Consider the following 27,342-nt stretch of genomic DNA (forward strand, 5'->3'; position numbering starts at 1 on the left):
GCTTAATCTTCTCTCCACATTGTCTGTACCTTTAAGACTTGATTACCTGTAAAGACTCGCATTCCAACCATTATTTTGTAAATTGAGTTTGTGTCTTTATACGCCCCGTTTATATACAGAACTCCCACTCACCTGATGAAGGAGCAGCACTCCGAAAGCTTGTGGCTTGTACTACCAAATAAACCTGTTGAACTTTAACCTGGTGTTGTGAGACTTCTTATTGTGCTTTCCCCAGTCCAACGTCAGCATCTCCACATCAAAGGTAACACAGCCATCAGGGAGATTTCAATTTACATACAGACTGGGGAAATCAAGTTAGTACTTCTATAATTCTATTACTGTGGAGGATGAATTGCTGGAATGTATACATGACTGTTTTTTTTAAACAGTTTGTTGAGGAACCAGCTGGACAATGGGTTATTTTAGATCTATTTGCACAATGAAAAGGGACCAATTAATCTCAGTATAAATGAGTTTTTGGGGAAGAGTGACTACTATCTGGCGGGATTTTACATAAATTTTGAAAATAATCTGGTTCAATCTGAAATTATGGCCTTAAAATAAAACAAATGAAACTATGATGAGGGGCAGATTGTCTTTGATTGGGAAACTACGTTAATAATGATGCCAGTCAACTGGCAACAGCTAGCATTTAAAAAATTAACACATGACCAATGACAAATTCAAATTCCTTTAAGGCACAAAGCCCATCAGGAAAATCTATCTATCCATGGCTAACAAGAGAAGTTAAAGATTGCAATAAGCAAATATTGCAATGCTGGAATCTGAAAATAGAACAGAGAATGCTGGAAAAACTCAGCAGGTCTGGCAGTATGTGTAGGGAGAGAAACAATAGTTAACATCTGAGTCCTTTTGGCTCTTCATATCTGAAGGGAAGGAGAATGTATTCAATATTGAAGTGTCGCTGTGAGAGATTGCAACAAAATATAGCAACATTAATAACAAAGGACACATGTCCTGATGTGGGAGGGTAAAGGGGAGGATTTTGTATTGAGGCAATATATGTATGTGGTGTTTGAAAAAAGGGGTTTAAGAAGGAGAAGGAAGATCGTAATCTAAGGCTGCCGAACTCAACATTGAGTCCTGGGATTGCAACATGCCCAACCCAAAGATGAGATGCTGCTCCTCTAGCTTGTGCTGAGCTTTATTGGAGCATTGCAGCAGGCCAAGGATGGGCATGTGGCGATGAGGGCAAGGTGCTGGGTTAAAATGGCACGCAACAGGAAGGATGGGGTGACGCTTGCAGACTGAGCGAAGGTGTTCTTCAAAGTCTGCGTTTAATTGCCCCAGTGTTTCATGGTAGCATCTTGTTGGTGTTGGCAGAAATGGTGGACGATGATCCTTTGAATGCAGAGGTTGGTGAGGTGAAAAGTGAGGAGAAAGAGGACACTAGAACGGTGCTGGGACGGAGGGGAAGGGGTAAGGTCGGACGTATGGGAGACGGGTTGAACTCAGTTGAGTGCCCTGTCAATCACAGAGGGAGTGAAACCTTGGTTTAGGAAAATGCAGACATGTCAGAAGGTGACATCATCAGAATCGATGTGACAGAGATGGAGAAACTGGGAGAATGAAATGGAATCCTTGAAGGAATCAGGGTGTGGGGAGCTGTAGTCGAGGTAGCTGTGGGAATCACTGAGTTTGAAATGAATATTGGTGTCAGTCCATCAACGGAACTGGAGACAGAGAGGTCAAGGAAGAGACAGGGAATGAAGTGTTGGAGATGGATCATGTGGGGGTGAAAGAGGGATACAAATTGGAGGCAAATTTGATAAATATTTCCAGGTCCAGACAACACCATGAAGCTACATCGATGCAGTCTTCAATAAAATGGAAAATATGTTGTGGGAATGGGCCTGAATAAGACTGGAACAGGGAGTGTCCAACAGAACCCACAAATAGACAAGCGTAACTGGGACCCATGAGAGTACCCTTAGCCACACCTTTGTTTGCAGGAACTGAGACAAGTTCAAGGAGAAATTGCTTAGTGACACAACAAATCCAACCAGGTAGAGGGGAGTGGTGGTGAAAAAAGAACAAAGAGCATAGAAAATTACAGTACGGGTAAAGGCCCTTCAGCCCTCCAAGCCTGCATCAACCATGCTGCCCAACTAAAACTCCCTATTCCTCTGGGAATCATATCCCTCTATTCCAATCCTATTCATATATTTGTCAAGATGCCCCTAAAAAATGGAGATTGTTTGGGCATCTGCTCCAGGAAGAAGCAGAGAGCCCTGAGACCCTCCTGGTGGGGGATGGAGGTGTGGAGAGATTGGATCTCCATAGTGAAGAGGAGGCATGTAGGGCCAGGAAACTGGTAATTGTTGATATGACATCGGGCATCAGATGAATCATGATTGTCATGGGAAAAGACTGGACAAAAGGAAGTAGGATTGAATCAAGATAGGAAGAAACATGTACCACAGGGCAGTACAATGGATTTACCAGGCAACTCTGTTTGTGGATTTTGGAAAGGAGGTGGAAGTGGGCTGTGCAGGTTTGCGGGGGACAATGGAAACCCCCAACAAGTTGAAGATGGAAAATAAAAAGACTGTGAATAAGCTATTTCCTTTGAGGAAAAGTGGGAATAGCTGTTCAGTCTTAACTGACAACCCATTAACAATTCCAATTTCAAAAGCCCCACTTTTGAAAATCACATGTTTCGTGATTCTTATCATTGGGTTGTTACATATGAATAATTAAAAAAAATACATAATTTCTTTTTCATTTAAAACAGAACTTCAGCTCCTAATGATGATAAAAGAAAGAGAATAAAATGGTATCAAAAGAAAATTAACCTTTTTCTTGGATCTAGGTAACACAGAAGGCTTACCAACTTGAAATAACTGGAAGCCCAATCAATGGATCAGTGGAGTTAAATGGCAGACTTCGATGTGGAGTGACTGATGCAGAAGATTTCACAGTTTTATCAGGGAAAAGGTTTAGAAAAAATGCTCTCACCTATAGGTATACATTTTTGTTATGTACTGTGATATGACATGTCTGTTCAATTATCAATCTGACGAGTATCAGTTTAAGAACATAAGAACATAAGAAATAGGAGCAGGAGTAGGCCATCTAGCCCTTCGAGCCTGCCCCACCATTCAATAAGATCATGGCTGATCTGTCGTGGCTCAGTTCCACATTCCCGCCCTCTCCCCATAACCCTTAATCCCCTCTCTTATCAAAAACCCATCAACCCGCTTCTTAAAAATATTTAGCAAGGTAGCCTCCACCACTTCAACGGGCAGAGAATTCCAGAGATTCACCACCCTTTGAGTGAAGAAATTCTTCCTCAACTCCGTTCTAAACCGCCCCCCCTTTATCTTGAGGCTGTGCCCCCTAGTCCTACTATCCTTTCTGAGCGGGAAGAGTCTCTCCACCTCTATCCTATCCATCCCATTCATCATCTTATACGTCTCAATGAGATCTCCCCTCATTCTTCTAAACTCTAACGAGTACAAGCCTAGTTTATTCAGCCTCTCCTCATAGCTCAACCCCCTCAACTCCGGCATCAGCCTAGTAAACCTCCTCTGCACTCCCTCCAAGGCCAAAATATCCTTGCGTAAGTACGGCGCCCAAAACTGCACACAGTACTCCAGCTGCGGCCTCACCAATTCCCTATACAGCCACAGCAAGACCTCCCTACTTTTATATTCAATCCCCCTCGCTATGAAGGCCAGCATCCCATTCGCCTTCCTGACCACCTGCTGCACCTGCAGGCTGGGTTTTTGCGACTCGTGCACAAGGACCCCGAGGTCCCTCTGCACTGTCGCCTGCTGCAGTTTTTCGCCACATAAGTAATCGTCCTTCCTACCATTATTCCTACCAAAGTGGACCACCTCGCACTTGCCAACATTAAATTCCATTTGCCATTTCCTGGCCCATTCGCCCAGCCTATCTAGATCCTTCTGTAGACTCTCCACACCCTCCGCACAATTTGCCGTTCCCCCAATCTTGGTGTCATCAGCAAATTTCGACACCCTACACTCGGTTCCCTCCTCCAGATCATCTATATAAATGGTAAATAGCTGAGGCCCCAGCACCGACCCCTGGGGCACTCCACTAGTCACCAACCGCCAATCCGAATAGCACCCACTGACCCCCACTCTCTGCCTCCTATTTGACAGCCAATCCTCTATCCACGCTAACACCCTACCCCCAACTCCATGTCCCCTGACCTTCTGCAATAACCTCTTGTGAGGTACCTTGTCAAACGCCTTCTGAAAATCAAGACAGACCACATCCACCGGCTCTCCTCTATCCACCGCCCTAGACACATCCTCATAGAACTCCAGTAAATTTGTCAGACACGACTTCCCTTTAACGAAACCATGCTGCGTCTGCTCTATCAAGCAATTCCTCTCAAGATGCCTCGCTATTTCCTTCTTGATGATGGATTCTAACATTTTACCTATAACAGATGTTAAACTAACTGGCCTATAATTCCCTGCCTTTTGCCTGCCACCCTTCTTAAACAACGGCGTAACATTAGCCGTTTTCCAATCTTCCGGCACTTCCCCGGAATCCAGCGACGTCTGGAAAATAACCACCAAGGCATCCACTATCACCTCCGCCATTTCTTTCAAGTTGCAGGTCATCAGGCACAAATGCTGCCACAAATCAGATACCAGTCTCCCAACAATGGAGAGTGATGGATTTTGTGGTTCCGAGAGAAGTGGAGCTTAAGCTCCACTTGTTGGTAAAGCCAGCTTCACAGAGAGCGGGCACTATTTTTAAACAGTGCCCCTATCTCAGGTTGATATTGAGGACCCTCTTCATGACCCTCCCATTCATCAACGCCCTCTTTCATGACCCCCCACATCCCTAGCCCTTCTCAAGCTATACTTCCTCAGGCCCATATTTCTCTTCATCCATTTGAAAGTCTTCCAGGCAGTTTGCTCGGTAAATGTGGTGGAAAAAGCTTTTACAAAGTCAAATATCACATGGTTAATTCCTGTGCCTTTTGAGGAACATTCATTTGTTAAAACTGCACCTGATCTCCAAGCTGAGAGTGACAAAAACACTCGAAATGTCGAGAACTATCATGGTATTTGTTATACTCACCAGACAAACTGTTTTTCTGTTTCTGGGAGAGGAAAAAAATCAGAGAGAACATACACATTGAGACCAGTTGCAGCTTTAGATGATGAAGAGTTAGCCATCTTATCCTTGCCCCTCACCCTTTAACAAACAGGCCCAAAATCCTTCTATCAGAACATTTCCATCAAGATCATAATTTTTGAGTGAGGCTGTGACAGAAATATGCAGATTCACAAACTTTCAAAATCCTTTGTCCAACAAGAACAATTCTGCCAGTGGCCATGAGATTTTTTTCCATTATTCTTTCTGAACAATGGCTGGAGAATTCTGTCAAGCTTTAAGTTCATAACTGACTGTTACATGATTTACCTGGGCACAAATTCACTATTTCCCTCATGTAAACCGGCATTTGAAACAATAACATGTTTGGCAAATGGACAAATCATCTCTACATTTATCAATTATATTGAACAGCAAAAGCACTTCAACACTACCTTCAAATCAATTAATACCAGTAAATATATTGTCCACAATGACAACCCTTAGTCCACCCACCCCATCCAAAATGAACTCTCTCAATATAGAGTTCCCAGTTTATTAATCACATGTAACAGTAGGAGTGGAGACTATCAGGGAACCAGTGGGAATTTTACAGCAACCCAGCAGCTTCCATTATCATTTTCTGATGCTAATCCACAAATGATCAGATTTGTTGAATTCAAAGTCACAATGCGTGACTGAGGATTTATGAAGACTGTAATCTCCAGGTTGTAAGTGAAAGGTGAAGTCACCATCATCCCCAATAACCACAGGCTGCTGGACAGCATACTGGTAGTGATTTAATTGGAAGATCACCACATCTCATGTGAGGAGCAAGGTTGAGAAGGTGGGGCCTTCATGAATAACCTCAGCCAGTACGGGAATTGAACCTGCACTGTTGGCACCATTCCACATCACAAACCAGCTGTCCACTCCACTGAGATAGCCAATATTGTAAGTAGCAAAAGAGCGACTGGGCTCCCAGACCCCAGTCAAGGAGACTTTGTCTGAGTTTAGGACCTTGCCCACAAGGGCCTGTTGTAGAAGGCCCTGGTCTGCATGATGTTGGGCAGCTCAATCAGATGGTTACACGGCACTGCACAAATGTAGAATCATTTCACACAGAAATGCCCCAAACATTTCATGCTGCTGGGACATTCTCAAATGAATTGATAAAGTTCTGCTGAATTCAATTTGCAGGCAGGCCCTTTGCTGTCTAAATCCATGGGTTCAGCAGTTGAATAAAATCAAGAACTGGTTCTCTGTCAGAATCCCTTTCACTCCTTCTCAGTGATTCACATAATCTCTCCCTGGAAACTGGCCATCTGAACTCTGCTGTTTGGATGCTAATGTTTGTCACTGTGGGAGTGACTGGAGTAGGTGGCATGAGCTGTTTTCTGAAGGGCAAACATTGACCTCAGAAACACCTGCACACAATCAGCATAATTATCCTTCAACCTTTTAAAAATGAGGATGGCACAGCGGTTGCTGCCTCACAACTCCAGGGTGACTATCTGGTCAGAATCTTACTGCCTCGCCCACCACAGGAATCAGAAAGGCCGAGGAGCGGACCATGAAAACGTCAGTTGATCTTGGGTGGGATTTTACTGTTTCGGGATGAGTGAGGCCACGAAACCCAGGCTCCGTGTGGAGTTTGCATATTCTCCTGGTGTCTATGTGGGTTTGCGTTGCGTCTTCCAGTTTCCTCCCATAGTCCAAAGATGTGTGCATTAGGTGGATTGGCCATGGTAAATTGCCCTTCAGTGTGTCTGGCTGTGTGTGTGCCCTGTGATGGGCTGGTATCCTGTCTTGTCCTGGGCACACCATGCCTAATGCCCAGTGTCTGTCGGGATAGGCTCCAACTCCCCGTGACCCTGGATTGGAGTCAGTGGTTCAGTGAGAGTGAAGACATTTTTACAGATAGTGATGTAATAGACTTTGTCTCCACAGGGTACAGCGATATACGATGGACTTGTCAAGGGAAGTTGTGGAAGATATTTTGCAAAAGGCTTTTAAAATTTGGGCTGATGTTACTCCACTGACATTTACTCAGACAACATTTCCTGCAGACATTGAAATTAAATTTGATACTGGAGGTATGTTCAAACAATAAAATCAGCTGACTGCAAATACTGGAAATTCAACATAAGAACAGAAAATTCTGGAAATATTTGCAGACCAATTTGCATCTGTAAATAAATGAGCAGGTTGTGATATTTCAGGTGCAGGTGGTATAATAATAGATGTTTATTTTATTGGATTCAGAATCTGAAGACTGACACTAACAGTCTGGAAACGTCAATTGAAATTCTGCTTTCGCAACTGGTGAATTTACATTCAATTCTTTAAATAGATGTGGGCCAGGCTTCTCCAATCTCAGTCGTGCCTCACACGACCTGCCCCTCAACTGTTCCAAGTGAGAACAGAGAACTTGGTGCTCAGTCAAAACTCTATTCGCTGCAGCGAGACTGGAGAATCCCAGCAGTGGCAGAGGTCAGAGAATTCCAGCTGTGGAGTTTTAAATAGCATCAGTAATAGTGACCCAATAGCAACTACAGAGCTCTTTGGTTCACTAACATGCTTGTGTGAAACATACCTGTTATCTGTACTTGGTCTGGACTGTATGTGACCCCTAATCCCCAACTATCATGATTGACTCTGAACTCTTGAATTGAATTCAAGGTGATAGCTCACCACTACCTCTCAAGGACAATGAAAGCTGCCATCACTAAAGAAGTCCACATCCCATGAATGAAGAATGAAGAATAAAGAATAATAAAATCTTGTTAATAGACTAAAGACAAAAGAGGGAACACAGCCCAATGAGAAATATACACCTGAAATGCAAATATTGCCTTATTACAGCTGCTGATTGCTCAACTGTATTATTCCAGCATTCTTATATTTTAATCCCTGTCCAAACAAAGACCTATGGTTTTCATCCTGAGCTGCAAGTCAATCATTACTGACATATTTATTCAATCGTTTTTGATAGCTCATGGCGATTCAGCTGCTTTTGATGGAAGAGGTGGAACTCTGGCCCATGCCTTTGGTCCTGGACCAGGTATTGGCGGTGATGCTCATTTTGATGATGATGAAAAGTGGACAACAAATCAAAGAGGTAGGTGTTTTCAACATTAATGAAAACTCTATAAGCTAAGTAGCTTGAGTCCTTACTGATGGAAAACAAGCAGATTTGAGGCAGCAGAGGGGCAGGTTGTTTGCCACAGGCATGCATTTGTAATATTAGATGAAATGATAACTATAGTGGACAATGGATGTATTGCTTTTTAACTTAAAGTTATTCTGGCAACAAGCGCCCTGATGTGCAAAAAAAATTAAGGTTGTAAGGCCTGGAAATGTGCTGTGTACATTTTCATTTTGGGTGATTAATATATTTGTACCAAATTTCTATGTTCTCCATCTGAAGTCATGTTTAAAGTAAAACCTTTGTTAAAATAGAAGACAGCAGTTTTATACAAGACAGATTCTATTTGAGTGGTTACCCCTGTGTCAAACAGCATCTGGTGTGCTTTCGGAACCCTACTTTAACACAGCAGTCTCTGCTGCATTGGTTGTAGTAAGAGGGACTGAGTTTGAGGATGGACAATTGCTGGCCACTCTCTGGACTCTCTTCTCCGCCAGCTGATCTTTTAGTTTCTGCTAGTGCCTTTCAATGCCCTTCCAAAGTTATGATGTGGAGATGCCGGTGATGGACTGGGGTAAACACAGTAAGAAGTCTCACAACACCAGGTTGAAGTCCAACAGGTTCATTTGGTAGCAAAAGCCACTAGTATTCAGAGCGCTGCTCCTTCATCAGGTAAGTGAGAGTTCTGTTCACAAACAGGGCATGTAAAGGCACAAACTCAATTTACAAAATAATGGTTGGAATGCATGTCTTTACAGGTAATCAAGTCTTAAGGGTACAGACAATGTGAGTGGAGAGAGGGTTAAGCACAGGTTAATGAGATGTGTATTTACTGAATCTCTGGCCATCATGAAATATGGAAAGCTAGGCTGAAACCTACAAGAATTTATAAATATATTTTTACAAAGCACTTTAAAATCACAGGTATTTATAATTATGTGCAAATGGGACATTCATGGTCCCTTGGAGTTTTATTCTTTAGGCCTTTGCCTTTCAATTTCATGTAACATTGAATTTCCACAATCAGTTCCATTCTGAGAATAAAACACCAGGGCTGGAACTTTTTGGGTGTTCGCACCTGTGGGATTTTCCCATCCCATTCCAGTGAATGGAGATTTGACTGGGCACGAAATTCTCCAACTTGTTGCAGCTGGAGCGTGGTGTGAACAGCCGATAAGACTGCACACTGGCCTTTAGTTTTAATATGGGTGCAAAGAACCACAATTAATGTTCCTTTTATGTCCAATTAAAGTTCAGACAATCACTGAAATGTGAAGTATATGTGAACTAAAGCGTTTATAAACGGATTATTAACTTGGTGCCACAGAATTAATTTGAGTGTATTCCCATTGTTGTTCTGCCTTCTTTTTGCTTAAAACAATTAAACTAAAGTAACCAAGCTCAAGGAGAAAGCAAGAAGAGCAAAAATAAGTGGTAAACGGGGTGAACCATTCTAAACAAAAAAAAAATGCAGGAAGGAAACTTAAAACAATAAATTAAAATGTGATTGAGGAGCTTGTTGCTCAGCTGCACCTTCGGAGTCATCATCCTGACATCTTTGTCAGTGGTCACTGTAAGCAGAAGTATTAAATGGGAGGAAATGTGAAATTAGCAGAACAGCCTGAAGGATAGGAATGTTCTCTCCAGTCCACAGTGGGTATCATGGCGGGCTGGAATGAGAAATATGACAGGAGCATGAAAATCAGTTTTATGCCATCATAAATCCAGTTTGCTGTAGTCAAGTTTCCAATGGCAGGACATTTTTCCAGTGGCACAAGTTGAGAATGTGTTTTGCATGAATTTGACTGTGGAGTACTCACTCAAAGGGATGCTGGCCGGAATCATCCTCCCACACTGGATCAATAGGACACATTGGCATGCAATTAGGCCGACCTTATTCACAGTGCCAAATGGGAACCTAGCGACATGCAATTTGCTTGGGACTTGGAGGCTTGTTCGCCTATCTTGCATCATGCAGTGCTCATGGCATCTCTAATTCAGCACACAGCATCACTGCTGATGATACCATGTCACCTTCTCAGGGAGGGTGGGGTTGATGGTAAGGCTTTGCCTAACAGTGATTGTCACTTTGAGTCAGCTTCAGGACAACACCCCTGATCTGGGAAGGGGGTAGATAGCCCGAGGCATGCAGGGACTGCAGGCATGGAGCCCAACTGGGAAAATGGGAGAGTAGCTGGAAGGGCTGCAAGGCAAGGCTTGCAGTTGGGGAGGGCATGGACTCTGTCTGCTGCCAAACTGCAAATCCATCGTATATAATCTCCAACATATGGAGGATTCACAAAAGACCTAAGATTTTGTACATTTAAGTAATAAACCATAAGCTTAATAACCTATTCTTGAAACAGTTTTGAACTCAATTTTTTAACATTGCTTTTCTAGGAGTCAACCTGTTCCTCGTTGCTGCCCATGAATTTGGACACTCTCTGGGACTCGGTCACTCCAGGGATCAAAATGCTTTGATGTATCCCTTTTATAAATATGTGAACACTAATGGATATAAGCTTCCAAAAGATGATATGAATGGAATCCAGTCTTTATATGGTACAGTGAGAATGACCTGTATATTGTATCCTTGAATTACAATTATATCGTTCTTTTAATAGAATCCAGAGCTCTGTCAAACAAAACCTAATCAATTAACAAGATATATTGGTAGCCAAGCAAAATCTTGATTCTATTAGCTTCCTGTTAAATGTCCTAAATACTTGCTGTACTTGCATACTAACCTTTCGCAATTCTGCAATCTCTTACCATTTTGATAATATGGGCCAGGAATCTCTCAAAAACATTCAAAATCCCCAATTCATGTGAAAACGAGAGTAACTCCCATTGGTTTTTTTTAGTGGGATTTTCAGAATGAATCTCTGACATTCTGAGCCATGCAGAGTATCCTAATGGGATTCACTCTGAAAATCAGGGACCTATTGCCATCAGAGAGGCCAGCAGCAGAGCAATGAGTGAGCCACTGCACATGCGTCAATCTGTCAGTGAGGAGATCAGCACATGTGTGCATTGCCAGCTTCCCGATCACTGGCCAGCCTTGCAATTTAACTGTCCCTCTGGCACTCCACTTTCCTCTCCAACCCCAACTGCTAGCCTCCCAGACTCCTCAGGTCAGTTTCAATGCCTCCCCCCCTAGCCAGACAGATTTCCACAACAACCTCCCCACCCCACCATCCAGATGGCCAACATCAATTGCCATTCTCTCTCTCTATGTCACTGTGCAGAGTGGCAACAGAACTAGCCCTACCCATCAATTGGCCCCACTATAGGCCCTGCCTGAATAGACCCTGCCCCCTCTGGCCCTACCCCCTTGGCACTGCTCAATGCCTGGTCAGCAGTGCCAAGTTGCTGCTTGGGCATTGTTAGTTTGCTCGTTGGGCAGTGTCAGGGAATGAGGCTGACACTGCCAGGCTGGCACTGCATCAGGGGAACCCCTCCTTATCCCTGATCTCCTGGGGGGCCTCCATGGCTTCTATTCCTTCCAGTGCAGTCAGTCCACCTGTCTCCCATTCATGGGGAGCATCGTAAACCCCACTGTACTGAACAACTCCTGCCAGGGAGCGGTGGAGGGGAGGATTGGTGCAGGGGGGGACGCTCGTGCCTGGAGACGTCTGTTCTGCACCTAAAAATGGGATGTAAATAGGGATTTAAATATTGAAATTGACTCCATACTGGAGATGCATAGAAGCTGTGACGCCCAGCGGTGAGCCCACGAAATGGCCTCCACTGATGTCTCCTGGCCCATTGCGCTGCTAAAGCAGTGCAGCAGGCTGGGAGAACCATCTCCATGATTTTTTCAATTCTTCCTGACAAAATGGATGATTTTGCATTTTTCCACTGAATACTCCATTTGTCAAATCTTTACCCATTCACTTCACTAATCTATTTTTAGCCTCCTTATGTCCTCCTCTCAATGTACTCACTGCTTCCTGTTAGCTAATCAATATTCAATCCACACCAATATGTTACCCCCAACACCATGAGCTTTTATTCTTCACAGCAAGCTTCTGGAAATCTAAGCACAGAACATCCTCTGGTTCCCCTTTATCCACTCTACACATTACTGCTTCAAAGAAATTGAAGTAAAGTTTTTTAAAGTTTATTTATTAGCCACAAGTAGGTTTATATTAATACTGCAATGAAGTTACTGTGAAAATCCCCCAGTCGCCACACTCTAGAGCCTGTTCGGGTACACTGAGGGAGAATTTAGCACAGCCAATGCACCTAACCAGCACGTCTTTTGGACTATGAGAGGGAACCAGAGCACCCAGAGGAATCCCACGCAGACACAGGGAGAATGTGCAAACTCCACACGGACAGTGATCCGAGCCAGGAATCAAACCCAGTTCCCTGGCACTGTGAGGCAGCAGTGCTAACCACTGTGCCACCATGTCATTCCACCAACCGCACCACCTCCTCCCCCCCCCGCCACCCTCAAGTTGGTTAAACAAAATTTCCTTGTCATGAAACTATATTGACCCCACTGATTATCTTGAACTTTTCTGAGTGCATTCCTATTATATCTTTAATAATTGCTTCTAATATTTTTCCTATGACAGATGGACAGAGACTGCAGAATGCTGCAGTGCAGAGGGATCGGGTGTCCTTGCACATGAATCAAAAAAGTTACCATTCAGGATATGGCAATTATGAAAACAAATGAAATATTGGTCTTTGTTGCAAGTGGGTAGACTGTTAAAGTAGGAACTGTATCTGGAGCACTCTTTATAGTTTTAATGTTCTTATTTGTGAAGTGATATAAGCACATTGGATGCCATTTAGAAAAGGTTCATTAGCCTGATTCCTGGAATGTAAGGATTCTCTTATGAGGAAAGGTTGAGCAAGTTGATCTTGTTTGGAGTTTAGAAGGGTGCGAGGTGATATTAAAGAAACACATGAGATTCTGAGGCTGCTTCTCAGGTATACACGCTGGGAGGATGTTTCCTCTCCTGGGATAATCTAGAAAAATAAGGAGTCGCACAATTTAAAATGAAGATGATAACATAAGAATTCACAAATTAGGAACAGGGGAAGTCCCTCGAGCCTGCTCCACCATTCATGTAGATCATGGCTGATCAGATTGTAATCTCAACCCCACATGCTTAACTGCTGCTAATAACCTTTCACGCTTTGTGAATCAAGAAGCTATCTAGCTCTTTGTTAAAAATATTCACTCTGTTGAGGAGTTCCAAAGATTCGCAACCCTCTGAAAGAAAAAGTTTCTCCCCATTTCTGTCCCAAATGAGTGACCACATTGTTTTAAATACTTCCCTAGTTCTAGATTCTTCAACAAGTGGAAAGATCGTCTTCACATCCATCCTGTCAAAACCCCTCAGGATCTTGATGGTTTAGATCAAATTGTCTCTTACTCTAATTAATTAAAAACCTTACCTCCCAACCTTTCCTCAGGAAACAACTCACTTATTCCTGATATTAGTCGAGTAAATCTTCTCTGAACTGCGTCTGATGCCTTTATATCTTTCTTGGAAAAAGGAGACAAATACTGTACACAATTTTCCAGATATGATCTCATCAATGCTACTGTTTTGCTGAAGAATCTCCTTAATTTTGTAACCAATTCCCCTCACTATAAACAATAACATTCTATTAGCTTTTCTAATTACTTGCTGGACCTGCATTCTAACCTTTTGTGATTCATGCACTAGGACACCCAGATCCCTCTGCACCTCACAGCTGCAAACTCTCACCATCAGCATAATAAATTTATTTTTTATTCTTCCTTCCTAAATGAAGAATTTAATATTTCCCCACATTATTGTCCATTTGCCAGATCTTCCCCCCTCACTTATCTATGTCCCTTTATAGCCTCCTTACATCCTTTTCACAAATTAATTTCCGACTTATCTTTGTGTCATCAGCAAATTTAGCAACCATACCTTCAGCCCCTTCAAATCATTTGTATAATTTTTAAAAGTTGAGGCCTCAGCATTCATCCTGTGGCGTAGCACTCACACATCCTGCCAACTAGAAAAAGATCCATTTATGCCAACTCCCAGTTTCCTGATAGCTAGCCAATCTTCCATCTACACCAAAACGTTATCCCTTTCACCATGAGCTTTTATTTTCTGCAATAAATATTGATGGCACCTTATCAAATATGTTTTTTCACAGGATCATTACTCTTTGGAATTCGCAGAGAGCAGTGAAGGCTAGTTTGTTGAATATATTCAAGGCAAAGTTTAACAGATCTTTTATCAGCAAGAGAGTCGAAGCTTTTGGGAGAGAGGCAGGAAAGGGGAACTTCAGATCAGCTATGACCTTATCAACTGGTGGAACAGGCTCAAAGGGCAGAAGGACCTCTTTCCTTCTTCTATTTCTTATGATTTTACACTGTGAGTCTCCATGGGATCTGTTGTTAAAGCTGACGATTCCCAGGGCTGCTCCATCTCCACTCCAAACAACTATGTCAGCACCTGTAGTCCATTTGTCCATCAATGAGATCAGACATACCCTCGGATGGTGTTAGAAGAACCTGGCACATTGATATTCATAAGGATGAAAATGATTTTAAAGTGCCATTATGCCTGTCTTTATGTGTGCCAAATTATTGTATTGACAGTGTAATAATTTCCTCTTATTTCTGCGCCATTCACAATCATTTCTCTTTAAATTCAGGACAGAATCCAGGCCAGAATCCAACTCAGCAACCATCTCCCTGTGACCCAAATTTGTTCATGGATGCTTCTGTGAGGATAAACAGAAATTATTATTTCTTCAAGAACGGGTAAAGAGTACACTTATTACCCAAGTTCTTTGAACTCAAATTAGTGTCTGTGGATTCCTGCTCAGAATCCCCCCCAGATGATTGAGACATGAGAGTTTCCAAAAGCCATTCCCAAAAACATGCGTTATAATCTTCTCTCATAATAGTGCTTTCCTCGAACGGTTTGCATTCCAAACCATAATCCAGACTTTCCAAATAACATTCCTTCTGTCCCAATTCCCTGGCTATCTGGACTGTAATTTTTTTCTTCGGAAGCTTGCATCTTTGTAATTCCCTCGTCCTGTTCAAGTTCTCCTGGCAGAATTGAGAGATGTTCACTTTGCGGTGTCTTGTCCCCAACTGCCCACAAACTCAGCTAAACTAAGAATAAAAACCCTTCCAATCTTACCTCCCATTGCTAAACAAGCCCTGCTACTTCTATTTATTCTTCATACCATAACCCTCATTAATTATAATTGAATCACATCTGAAAATTGAAACTAACACCCAAACATAAACATCTTTGATCAAGCATTAATCTAATTCTAGGTTTTACCCTTCCAGGCACAGAAACATTAAATTAAATCCACTTTAAGCTATACCTTGTTTCTAATGTTTATCATAAGTCCTTTAAAACTACCTTTGTTTCCCTAACAGTAATCTGGAGATTTGAAATAAATCAGATGAGCCTCACCTGCCACAGGAGGATGGAACTTTCCTAATAACATCACCAACCCTTCCTTGATGAGTCAATTATGCCCCTTAAGTCAGTACCGTAGTGCATGATTCTGCCACTGATTGACATCCACTAGTTAATCCTCCTCCTTTGGCTTAATGATGTAGGTTCACCAAACTGGTAAACCACAATCGTAGAGTAATGCTTTGGGGTTCAATGTTCAAATCCCACTATGATAGATGGTTAACCATTCTGTGATAGGCATGGGTGAGCTGAAAAAAGTTTGTTCACAGACTCCAAGATACCTGTCCTTTTGTGCGGACCATGCGTATATAGGATGCTTTAGACTGCACTCCCTTTCTAGTGATTAAAAAAATGCTTTTGTTATAGTTCTGTTTGCATTTCAGCCCCATGCTCCTGATCTACAGAGCAAATGGGGTGGGAAGGAGGAGGACGCACTTGTGAACCTGCTCCTGGGCCTGATTATTTGTCACCATTAGCAGGCCTAGGCAGCGGGTGATCAAGGCCGCCGTCTAACCCGACTGTCTGCCCCTCTACCTCGGCTACATTCACAGCTGGATGTCCATGTCCATGGAATCGGAGCATGAGGTGTCCACGGGCACCGTCGAGGCCTTCTGTGCTTGTTGGGCCCTGCAGGGACTGGAGTACCTTATTGACCCCTTTAATTACATTTTAATTTGATGTTTTAAGTTTCGTTTGTGACTTATTTTTGTTGAAGGCAGTATCCCTTTAAGAGGCTGCCCCTTTTACTTTTACCCCTCAGTTCGTTTCATATGGATTAATTATTTCATTCAAAAGAGTTGGGAGCTGAGTCCCAAAGCATCATTCTCCATGGCTTGCACCTCTCGATAAGAGAGAGGTGACACAGATTTAGCCCCTAACACAAGGGGAAAAGGTAACAGAGCTCAGCAAGCAGCCCAGAAACATGAAGTGTTGTAGCTGCATTTCACCTCCCCCTCCCAGAAAGTCAGCATACAGGTCAAGTCAATGTTCGCACGTGACCTCAGTCCCTACCCTGGGGGGGACACAAAGGCTATCCAAGATAGATGCTTGTCTGTCATGCAGAGTTGGGAGAGTATTGTGCATCACCATGATGTGCTGTGCCCTCTGTGACCTAGCAGTTCAATGCGGCAAGGAGCTGGATGAGGAGGAGGTGGTGGCCCATCACATCTCCTCTGATGAGGTGAACACCCAGGAGGGCAGTGAGACGTGATTCCCAGAGGAGGCTGAGGAAGGACCTCAGGCACTGACCAGGGCCCGAAAGGGGCGCAGAGCTAGGGATGTCCAGCATCAGTCTGAGTGCCAGTTACCTGGGATGTTCCTGCCTCCACTTGCTGTGGATCATCCGCAGTGCGATGTTCACCAGTTAGTGACCTACTAGCCAGTCTACTACATGTTCCCACCGAGGAGTTAGTATCTGCGCTGGTGGAGGGCTAGGGCGACAGCTGTGATACCCCTTCCAAGCTTGTCTGAGATATTTTCCTTGGAGCTACTTGGGTCCATTGTTTCCAGAGTGCGAGAGGATGGATCAGGTTGGTCGACTGCTTGATCTGCAAGGAAACAGAGATGGGATTGGTGCATGACGGGAATAAGAGCAGCAACTGGACTCGTGTGAGAACGGCATTGTGACTGGAGTTTTTGGGGTTCTCATCATTTTCTCTTACCCGCACCCTCCACCTGGTCCCAGCACAGGTGCAGTCCTGCTCCTCTCCGGCCAGCTCAAGGGCTCACTCCTCAAACAGAGTGAGGGTCTTCATCTCGGATATCACTCTGGCTGAGTGTTCGTTCCCATTGATTGTGGTCGAGTTTGTTCTGCAATGTGGTGCATGGGGAGAGTGTAGACAGGATGCATGTTGGTCTAGATAGGCTGGGCGAATGGGCCAGGAAATGGCAAATGGAATTTAATGTTGGCAAGTGTGAGGTGGTCCACTTTGGTAGGAAGAATGGTAGGAAGGACTATTACTTACGTGGCGAAAAACTGCAGCAGGCGACGGTGCAGAGGGACCTCGGGGTCCTTGTGCATGAGTCGCAAAAACCCAGCCTGCAGGTGCAGCAGGTGGTCAGGAAGGCGAATGGGATGCTGGCCTTCATAGCGAGGGGGATTGAATATAAAAGTAGGGAGATCTTGCTGCAGCTGTATAGGGCATTGGTGAGGCCGCAGCTGGAGTACTGTGTGCAGTTTTGGGCGCCGCACCTGCGCAAGGATATTTTGGCCTTGGAGGGAGTGCAGAGGAGGTTTACTAGGCTGATGCCGGAGTTGAGGGGGTTGAGCTATGAGGAGAGGCTGAATAAACTAGGCTTGTACTCGTTAGAGTTTAGAAGAATGAGGGGAGATCTCATTGAGACATATAAGATGATGAATGGGATGGATAGGATAGAGGTGGAGAGACTCTTCCCGCTCAAAAAAGACAGTAGGACTAGGGGGCACAGCCTCAAGATAAAGGGGAGGCGGTTTAGAACGGAGTTGAGGAGGAACTTCTTCACTCAAAGGGTGGTGAATCTCTGGAATTCTCTGCCCGTTGAAGTGGTGGAGGCTGCCTCGCTAAATATTTTTAAGAAGCGGGTTGATGGGTTTTTGATAAGAGAGGGGATTAAGGGTTATGGGGAGAGGGCGGGAAAGTGGAACTGAGCAGCGACAGATCAGCCATGATCTTATTGAATGGCGGGGCAGGCTCGAAGGGCTAGATGGCCTACTCCTGCTCCTATTTCTTATGTTCTTATGGTCAGATGGTAAAGATGCCTGGCATACGCAGTCGGTGAGCGGGAGCGGGGATGTGAGGGAGAAGATGCACTGTGGGAATAAGAGGAAATTGGGGATGGAGGGTGAGTACTGAGATCCTTTGAGGTGGCTGTAGGCTGTTGGCCTGTGGAAATGTAATGGTTGTGTTAATGGGCTCTTGGCAAGTAACGAGACTTTGATTGTTTTCCTGCACTGGATTCTTGTCCTCTTATGTAGTGAGCTGGCACTGACGCACGCTGCCAGAGCCTCTCAGATGGGGTTGGTGACTTGCCCATGTGAGGGGAGAGGATGTCACTCCTCTGCTCCACCCCATCCAGCACCTTAGTGAGGACTCCCTGCAAATTTCTTGGGACAGTCTTCCTGGCTGCCATCCCTCTGATGGAATTTTGGAACAAGTGGCTGGGAAAGTGTTTAAAAGGTGCACCCCGCTGATTGATGAGCTCAAGTGATACCAGGGCGAGTGAGTCAGAGGCAGGCTGCTGCAGACTCACGGAAAATTATTTTTCAGAGAAGTGGCTCAAGATATGACGATTTTTCTCACCATCGACCCCAGCGGGATTCTCTCCAGTTTTCTCACTGAAACCAACTCTTTGAAAAAATATGCGATAATTCTGCCCTAAGTGGTGTTTGTACTATACACATCTGAACGAAAAGCAAATTCACCAGGTAAACAACACTGTTTGGTCTTTCTAACCAGCAGGATGTCTTTATGGGCCCAGCCCTCATTTTCCTCCTGCCAGCAAGAAGCAAAGGTCATGCAGACCCCTTCAGTGCTGCAGCTTGTTTTTTGGTGGGTGGGACATTGTCTACTTCCCACGCTGCACTGGCCAATAACAGGAGTAAGCACTGGGAGAAGGGGATGTTGCTCCTGCTCCTGATCCCAGGTCATAGGCCTGAAACGTTAACTCAGATTCTCTGTTTAGGCCAAATCTGCTGAGTATTTCCAATGCGTTCTGTTTTTTGTTTCCAAACTCTTGGGTCAATTTATGAGTGATCGTGAGTGGTCCCTTCAATAAATGGTATTTAGGACATTCACTGCTTCGAATAAATGGATAAATGGTGAATAGCGTATCTAGAAACTGTCCTAAGTGACTTAAGCATATCACAAAGCCCCTATTTGCATAATATAATGAGATGCTGAGGTGAGTTTTTGAAGGACCAGCAGTGGTTAGGGGCAGTGTAAGAATTGGTTGGGAATTGCAGTGAGTCCTGATCTCATGGTTGCTCATTCCCTCTTCTCACACATTGAACTAATATCAACCATCGAGTGCTAATGTTTGGCCTTCATTTTAGATGATATGTAAGTGAAAAGACTGCAAGTAACTGGTGGCAAGCTAAAAATAAAAGCTTTGCAACATTAGTGCTCAGAATAATCAAATTTCCAGCAATAGGGCAACTCAGTATTTGCCTAAGGATGTACAACTGATGAAGGCTGTGCACTAAGAACATTGACCTGCCTTTTCACCTTTTCAGATTCTGATGGCCTTCCTGTGTGTTCTCAGCAATGTTGTTTCTTATTCAGAATGTTAGCATTTTGAAGTTTCCTTTTTTCGTAAAATATCTCTTCTCTAACTGAGCTTTCTTTATGAGGTTACAAAAAAGTAAATTTGATACTTTAATGGGGAATGTTTCAATGTGCAGCAACATTATAACTACATTTATAAAGAACAGCGACGGTTCCCCGCTTGAGCACAACCGACAAAATAGTGCTTAATATTACTCCAGTTTTCAGAAATTTTCCATTTGCTCAAGTATCCACTCAATTTCATTTATGTTTCATTAAACATAAATTCTTCTGTGACCCAGTGTAAAGCAGCATGATTTGGAAACTGGTATATATTTGAAATATTCCTCTGTTATATTTAGGAGTTGGAAAGTGCTGCCGTTTTATTAATAAACTGTGAATAGGTTTATCACACAAAATCACCATTTTTAGTCACAATGCCTCATTAATAACTTAATTTTAACAAAGTATAATTTAGAAAACTATATAGAACAATTTGCTGGTTACATTTGTGTGCAGTAGTCAGTTTCTTCATTAATTCAAGATTTTTTAATGTCTAAATATTTCTATAATTAGTTCCCTTGCACTTAAAGCAAGTTTAAAGTTAACAGACTCCATTGAGTTCCCACAGGTAGGAGCAACGGGCAGAAACTTGCATTGGTACTTCATTCAATTTGGTGGCAAAGTCAATTTTTTAAGACCATTAGAAATAGGAACAGGGGTAGGCCATTCAGCCCTTTGAGCCTGCCCCACCATTTAATCAGATCACAACTGATCTAACACTCACGAAATCCACTTTCCTGCCTTATCTCCATTACCCCATTTCTTTGACTGATTGAAAAACTATCGATCTCAGCCTTGAAAATGTTCGAGTGCTCTGCCTCCACAGTTTTTGGGTGAGGTAGCTTTCAACTCAATGATTTTAAGGTGGTGAAATTGAATAAGGACTCTTAATTTGCATTGGATAACATGTACATTTGGAATTTCTTGATCCTTTGTTTGCTTAATTTCAAGTGAATTGCATTGAAGAAAAAAGTGCTACATCGTGGAAAATATTAACATGATGCTTACAACTTTGCTACACATGACAAATACAGAAATCCTTGCCCATAATGATAAATTAAAACCTACTGAAGTCATTCTTGGTTGCATACTGGTGGCTGAGAATTCCAACCATCAACACGTATGTAAAAGATTATCTTATTAAATTTGGATAACCACTGTTGCAATTTTCTGTGGTATTATGTAGGTTCTACAAGAGGTTAAGGACTTCACAGGTAATCCCAGTTAGAAGTACTTGGCCAAGTATGGTGTCAAATATTGATGCTGCTGTTGAATTCCACCGGAGACGCAATGGAAACGAAATTATATTTTTCTCAGGTTATACATTTCCTATTTGTCTTTTGAAATAAACCTATTATTGTATCAGTTATAGTGTATTGGATGTAATGGTGGAACTGTATAAAATGCTGGGTTAGGCCATAGCTGGAGTTTTGTTTATACTTCTGGTCACCAAATTACAGGAAGGATATAATTGCTCTTGAGAGAATGCAAAGGAAATGTACAAGAACATTGCCAGGGCTTGAAAATTGCAGCAATGAGGAGAGATTGGAAAGACTAGGGTTGCTCTCTTTAGGACAGAGGAAACTAAATGGTGACTGCTTGAGGTGTAACAAACCCTGAGTGGCCTAGGAAAGGTAGACAGGAAAGACTTGTTACCCCCAGCTGAGGGGGTCAATTACAAGGGGTCATGGATTTAAAGTGATTGGCAGAAGAATTGGAGGGGACATGAGGAAAATCTTTTTCACCCAGAGAGAGGAGGAGTCTGGGATTCGGTGCCTAAATCAGTGGTTGAGGCTAAAGTGCTCAAGCCATTGTAAAGGCAGCTGGATCTGCATCTGAAGCATTGTAAGCTGAACGGTTATGGACAAGCTGCTGGAAAGTGGGCTTAAGCTGAGCGGCTGGTTTATTTTTTTTTTGGCTGGCGCAGACACAATGGGCTGAATGGCCTCTTTCTGCGCCATGCATTTTCTATGGTTCTATGACTCTGATGCATCAGGAGGTCCTGTGGCTCATAGGCAGCACTCCCACCTCTCGTGCAAGGAGCTTTGGCTTTAACTCCTACTCCAGCTCCTGTGTGCAATGGGTGGAGCATTCATGACACAGATCAACAGATTAATGATTGGTCTGGTAATCCATCCAGAACTTCCCCAGCAGTCCCTAAAGGGAAATCAAAGTGCAGAAGTTATGAAACTAATCAAATGCATCAAGATCATCACACACCAGCCATGGTTGGTTTGAATTTTTGTGTAGATTTGCCTTTTCGAGCCAGCATAATACATGGCTCAAGTCATAAGAACATAAGAAATAGGAGCAGGAGTAGGCCATCTAGCCCTTCGAGCCTGCCCCGCCATTCAATAAGATCATGGCTGATCTGTCGTGGCTCAGTTCCACATTCCCGCCCTCTCCCCATAACCCTTAATCCCCTTGCCTATCAAAGTCGTGATAAAGTATATACTGTTTGTGAAACATTTATCTTCACTGTTTAATTTGGATATAATCTGCATTGTAACTTGTCGGAAGTGACAAAGTGGCAAGGGAGATGGGCATCCAGGATCTTAAATTTAATATGTTTAACATCACTGATATGAATTAACTACAGGCAGAAGTGAATCTCAACAATTTAAATTGTTTCTTTTCTGAGCTGGAATAATTGTTCAGCTTTGCATCAAAACTTATCACCTTGTTAAAAGGGTACTGATGAGCCTTGCATTTCTGAAATTGGTTCCATGGTCAATTAATACATAAAGCCAACAAGTGTAAGGGTTTAAGGGTCAGATGTCATTGATGTGAGATCCAAGATTGAGTGGCATGAATAGAGCAGCAAGTTCTATAGATTCATAATCACACTCACTGTCAACTTCTGTTCCCTGAACTTGCTGGCAGATTTGTCCTTGAACAAAAGTGGACGTCTGCAGCTCACTGTGTTTATTCAGGAGGATTTCACTGAGAGCATTAATTGATCATTCAAAGTTGTTTAGTTGAAATTATTCGATGATTCAAATTCTGAGGCACTATTCATTAACCCCCACCCACCCCCACCCCCACGCCCACACCCATCCCCCTCACACCTCCACATCCCCACATCCACACCCAACGCCACAGAAACAAGCTCAGCAATTCCACTGAGAATGTGATTCATAGGAACATAGGAATTAGGAGTAGAAGTAGGCAAATTCAGTCTTTTCAAGCCTGCTCCACCATTTGGTCAGATCATGGCTGTTCTCTCCCTAGTCTCAAATCCACCTCCACACCTTTTCCCCATGTCCCTTTATATTTAATGCCAGCTTTGTATATCCGGCAGAAACACATGTGGAATAAGCTCAGTAATTCCGCTGAGAATGTTATTCAAACTCAACCATTTCATTCTCCTGTACATCTGCTCAACAGAACATTCCATGTATATATATTTCCAAGTGTATTTTTTAAGGCTTTTAAACTAAGTTAAGATCCTTGAAAAATGTAACTTTTTCCTGACATCTATATAAAATCAAGATAGAAACGTAGGAATTGTGAGGCAAAAACACAACACAGGTTGCCCGAGGATGGTCCATAGTGGATAGATTTAAAAGATGATGAGGGGCTGCTGGAGTGCCTCAACCCCCCACCCCCATTAAACCCCTCCCCCTTCCTCTTCCTACTGCTCAAGAGGTTCCCATGAGTGTCTGGTTTCAAAGTTCATGTCCTCAAGTGCAGGATTCAGCTAAACTGCATCCTGCACTTGAGGCTTGATGACACGCTTCAGTGAGTTTTGGACAGATCCACTGAATAGACCTGGCAATGCAAATGTGTTAGCCACTGACGCTCTGCTCCGTGATGTCCCTGGTTGCTGCATGGTTTGCACTGTAGATGCAATGTTCTCATTCAGTCAGATGCCAAGGGGAATCATGAGCCAACTAGGTACTGGGTGTATGTGTCATGGCTAATGTCAGGATAGCTGTCTTTCACCAAGAGGATCTTCTGGTCATGGTCACACCACAATGGAAGGTTAATGAATTGGCAGTCCTGTGGTTATGTAACACCTCCCCAGTAATTTGTGGTACCCACGTAAGAAGTCAAATATACCCTGCACCATTAAGAATCCCACCAGGAAAGTGAGGTGAGGATCAGTGTTATCCTGTTTGGAGGTGGAACAAGAAGTGGCAGGAAATGCCAGAGTTAACATTTTGGCAGCTTTGTGTTTCAGTGCCGTTGGCACCAGTGATGCTGCACAATCAAATTTCACAGCCCATAGGTTCAAGTCCACTTTCCCCCTCCTTGGAGTGCTATACTTCCCCAATGGCAAGTCTTAAATTAATGCACCCCAGGATGTTATTCTCTGAAAGAAATCTGTTGAATCTGCATTTGAATAAATCAATATTAATTCCTTCGATCACCTCCCAAGGAAGTTTGTTCTATGTATCGATCACTCACTCACACATCAATGCTTTAAAAACTTTAGACATAATCAAGTTCAAAGATGGGGTTATAACCATTTTCATGTAAACAGGCAGTGATTGAGTGAGGCCCAGATTGACCTATAGGTTTATTTTCCTACTCCTGTTATTGAACCTGCCCTCATTATCTTCCCCTAAACACAACTATATTTTTCCTTTCTCTCCTCTCAGAGGCATCTCGGAATTTCTCATCTCTCTGACCTTCTAGTTTCTCACCACCTCTGCAGTACTAAAGTTTCCTGTGGCTTTGGACTATGGGTCAGTGGTTTCACCACACTGACATTGATGGAAGTACCATCATCTTGACTTAATGCTTTAGCATTTGCAACATTATCATGATCACCCTTCCAGACATGATTTTCAAGTGACGAGATAATTGGTCCTTATATGGGTTATTCCCAATACTATTAGCACAGTCTATATTTGTGTGGCAACTCAATTAAAGTGCATCAGTATCACAATTCTACACAAAATTTAAAGCTCTACTCACATAAAACTGAGTGTTAGGTTTGGTCAATCATTTTGTAATCTTTTTTAAAGTTTTTAAAGTTTATTTATTAGAGTCACAAGTAGGCTTACATTAACACTGCAATGAAGTTACTATGAAATTCTGTTAACCTTGCAGGATCACAATACTGGCTTTACAGTCAAACTGTTCTAAGATCAGGATATCCAAAGCATATCTCGGATTTTGGTTTTCCAAGCAATGTTAATAAAATAGATGCTGCAGTACGACTTGGGGGCAATTGGATAATCTTCTTTGTAGGAGAGCAGTTCTGGCTGTATGTATTTTCACAAATATTTCTATCTTGCACCCATTTTATGATACTTTTGTTATGTGTTTGCTATGGAGATTGTAACATGCTGTACCATGTACCTTCTTCTTTAGTTATAATGTAAACAGGAGACAACTGAGAAGTAATCCAAGAAAAATCAGCAGCGTCTTTAGACAAAATTCTAAGGTGGATGCAGCTCTGCGGATGAGAAGTAAGTGTCCACTTGATGGAGAATAATAATTTATAGTTTAGTAGCAGTATAATGGAAATAGTAAAAATGTATGGAAACGTTCATAACTGCGTCTTTTACATTGTTGTCAGTGTACCTCCACAACCTTACTGATTTTTATTCTTTGGGAATAATGGGGGAAATGGTGGAAGTATTTCCGAGCTGATTTTCAGCCTGCTGAATTGTGTTGAATGCTCCTTCCGTGGCAAACAAACCCGGAGCTTCTGGCACAATGGTAGAAAAGTTAGTGTCATGAGATCCCCACTCTTTGCATTGAGAATATAAGGACTGTTTGTGGCACAGAACGTATCTGTAGAAACATAGAATACAGAGTCTGGCAGAGAGAGCACACTAAAGATTTCTTACTGGAAAATCATGTCACAAATCATGGGATCCAACAGCAATTTCCTGGGTTGATGCCTTGATAAAGCAAGGCTCCATTCCAGAGACTGACCTTCACCAAATTGGCCCCATCAAGTCACTTTACATGGGCATCATTTTCTCTACTGCCTGTAAGAGTTGACATTTTTAGAATACAAAGAACATTTGGTACATGTCCATTATCTGAAATCAGAGCAATTAGTATGCCTTTCCTATCAGTCACAATTCAAGTACAGCATCAACATTTTTCCATTACACTTCAGAGGAACAAAGGGACTCTTCAATAATACAAAATACCAGAGCGCAAGGAGACCATTTTAACCCCACCTGAAAATTATTGCTTTTACCTCCCATTGATTTTAGTGAAAGGTAAAATTTGCTGTTTGTCTCACTTGTTTTCCACCAGGTTGCATAGGTTACAATTATCCTCTAAGCGAATGAAAGCTCCAACTGTTGACTTTACACCATTCAAAATGACAAGTTAAGAAAAATCCATTCATATTTTAGCAGTCTTATGTTTCACCAGGTAAAGAACGAATCAGGGGTTGAACTTATGGCCCTTGGAGTATCGTAAAATTATGGCTGATCATCTGCCTCAATTTCACTCTCCCATTGGTTCCCCATATCCATTGATGCTTTTTGAGGATGAAGATTTGTCTATCTCATGCTTAAATATATTCAAGAATAGAGCATCCTCAATCCTCTGGGTACAGAATTCCAAAGATTCCCTAACCTTTGACAGAAGAGATTTCTCATCTTGTCCCTTTACTCTGAGACCTTATCCCCATGTTTGAGATTCCCCAGCCAGCAGAAGCAACTTCACAAACTGGAATTGCCCCCCTCCCGCCAGCAGCGCAGGGGAGTTGGGAAGGTAATATAGGAATGCCAGGATACAACAGGGAGTGGGAAAGGCAGAAGGGGGAGGGAAGAAACCATGGAACCTTGGGGAGGTACGTTGGGCACTGGGGGGAGGGCGAACCAGGGGACACAATGCAGAAGGGTAACAAGAGACAGTGGAACAGACAGGGGCCAGTTTCCAATAGAAGAATCTATAATGCTAATGGCAGCAGCAAACTGAGGGGACTGTTGGTGAGAGGGTACTATAGCTTTGAGAGGAGGCAGTGACATTCAGTAAAGTGGCAGGTATAGGGCTGGTCTAGATGGCTGGAGTGGACACGGATGTCTGCGCAGATCTTAGGAGTGGGTGGATTCAAGGTGGGCTGGGAGACTGTAGCAACCGTGAGCTCATCAGGAAGGGAATTGGCCCATCAGTCTACTCTCGATCATCAATAAAGTGATGGAAGGAGTCATCAACAGTGCTATCAAAAAGCACTTACTCAGCAATAACCTGTTCACAGATGCTCAGTTTGGGTTGGGGGGGGGGGGGGTCAATCAGCTCCTGACCTCATTACAGCCTTGGTTCAAATGTGGACAAAATATCTGAACTCCAGGGTGAGGTGACAGTGACTGCCCTTGACATCACAGCAGTATTTGACCAAGTGTGGCCAATCAAATAGGCCAAG

General features: G+C 43.1%; 1 protein-coding gene across 1 annotated transcript in view; it reads left to right on the forward strand.

Annotated features, from left to right (window-relative positions):
- LOC145349490 (collagenase 3-like) overlaps window positions 1-27,342 on the forward strand; it is a 63,957-nt gene that overhangs the window by 12,854 nt on the left and 23,761 nt on the right. Inside the window, exons 2-9 of the mRNA XM_080198025.1 lie at window positions 2,834-2,985; window positions 7,051-7,196; window positions 8,096-8,221; window positions 10,649-10,810; window positions 14,909-15,017; window positions 21,187-21,317; window positions 25,059-25,215; window positions 25,323-25,420. Of these exons, the coding sequence (XP_080054151.1) occupies window positions 2,834-2,985; window positions 7,051-7,196; window positions 8,096-8,221; window positions 10,649-10,810; window positions 14,909-15,017; window positions 21,187-21,317; window positions 25,059-25,215; window positions 25,323-25,420 (1,081 nt within the window). The remainder of the gene's footprint in view (window positions 1-2,833; window positions 2,986-7,050; window positions 7,197-8,095; window positions 8,222-10,648; window positions 10,811-14,908; window positions 15,018-21,186; window positions 21,318-25,058; window positions 25,216-25,322; window positions 25,421-27,342) is intronic.

The sequence above is a fragment of the Carcharhinus amblyrhynchos genome, chromosome 10 (genome assembly GCF_965287045.1).
Source record: "Carcharhinus amblyrhynchos chromosome 10, sCarAmb.v2.hapA, whole genome shotgun sequence".
In the NCBI taxonomy this organism is placed as follows: domain Eukaryota; kingdom Metazoa; phylum Chordata; class Chondrichthyes; order Carcharhiniformes; family Carcharhinidae; genus Carcharhinus; species Carcharhinus amblyrhynchos.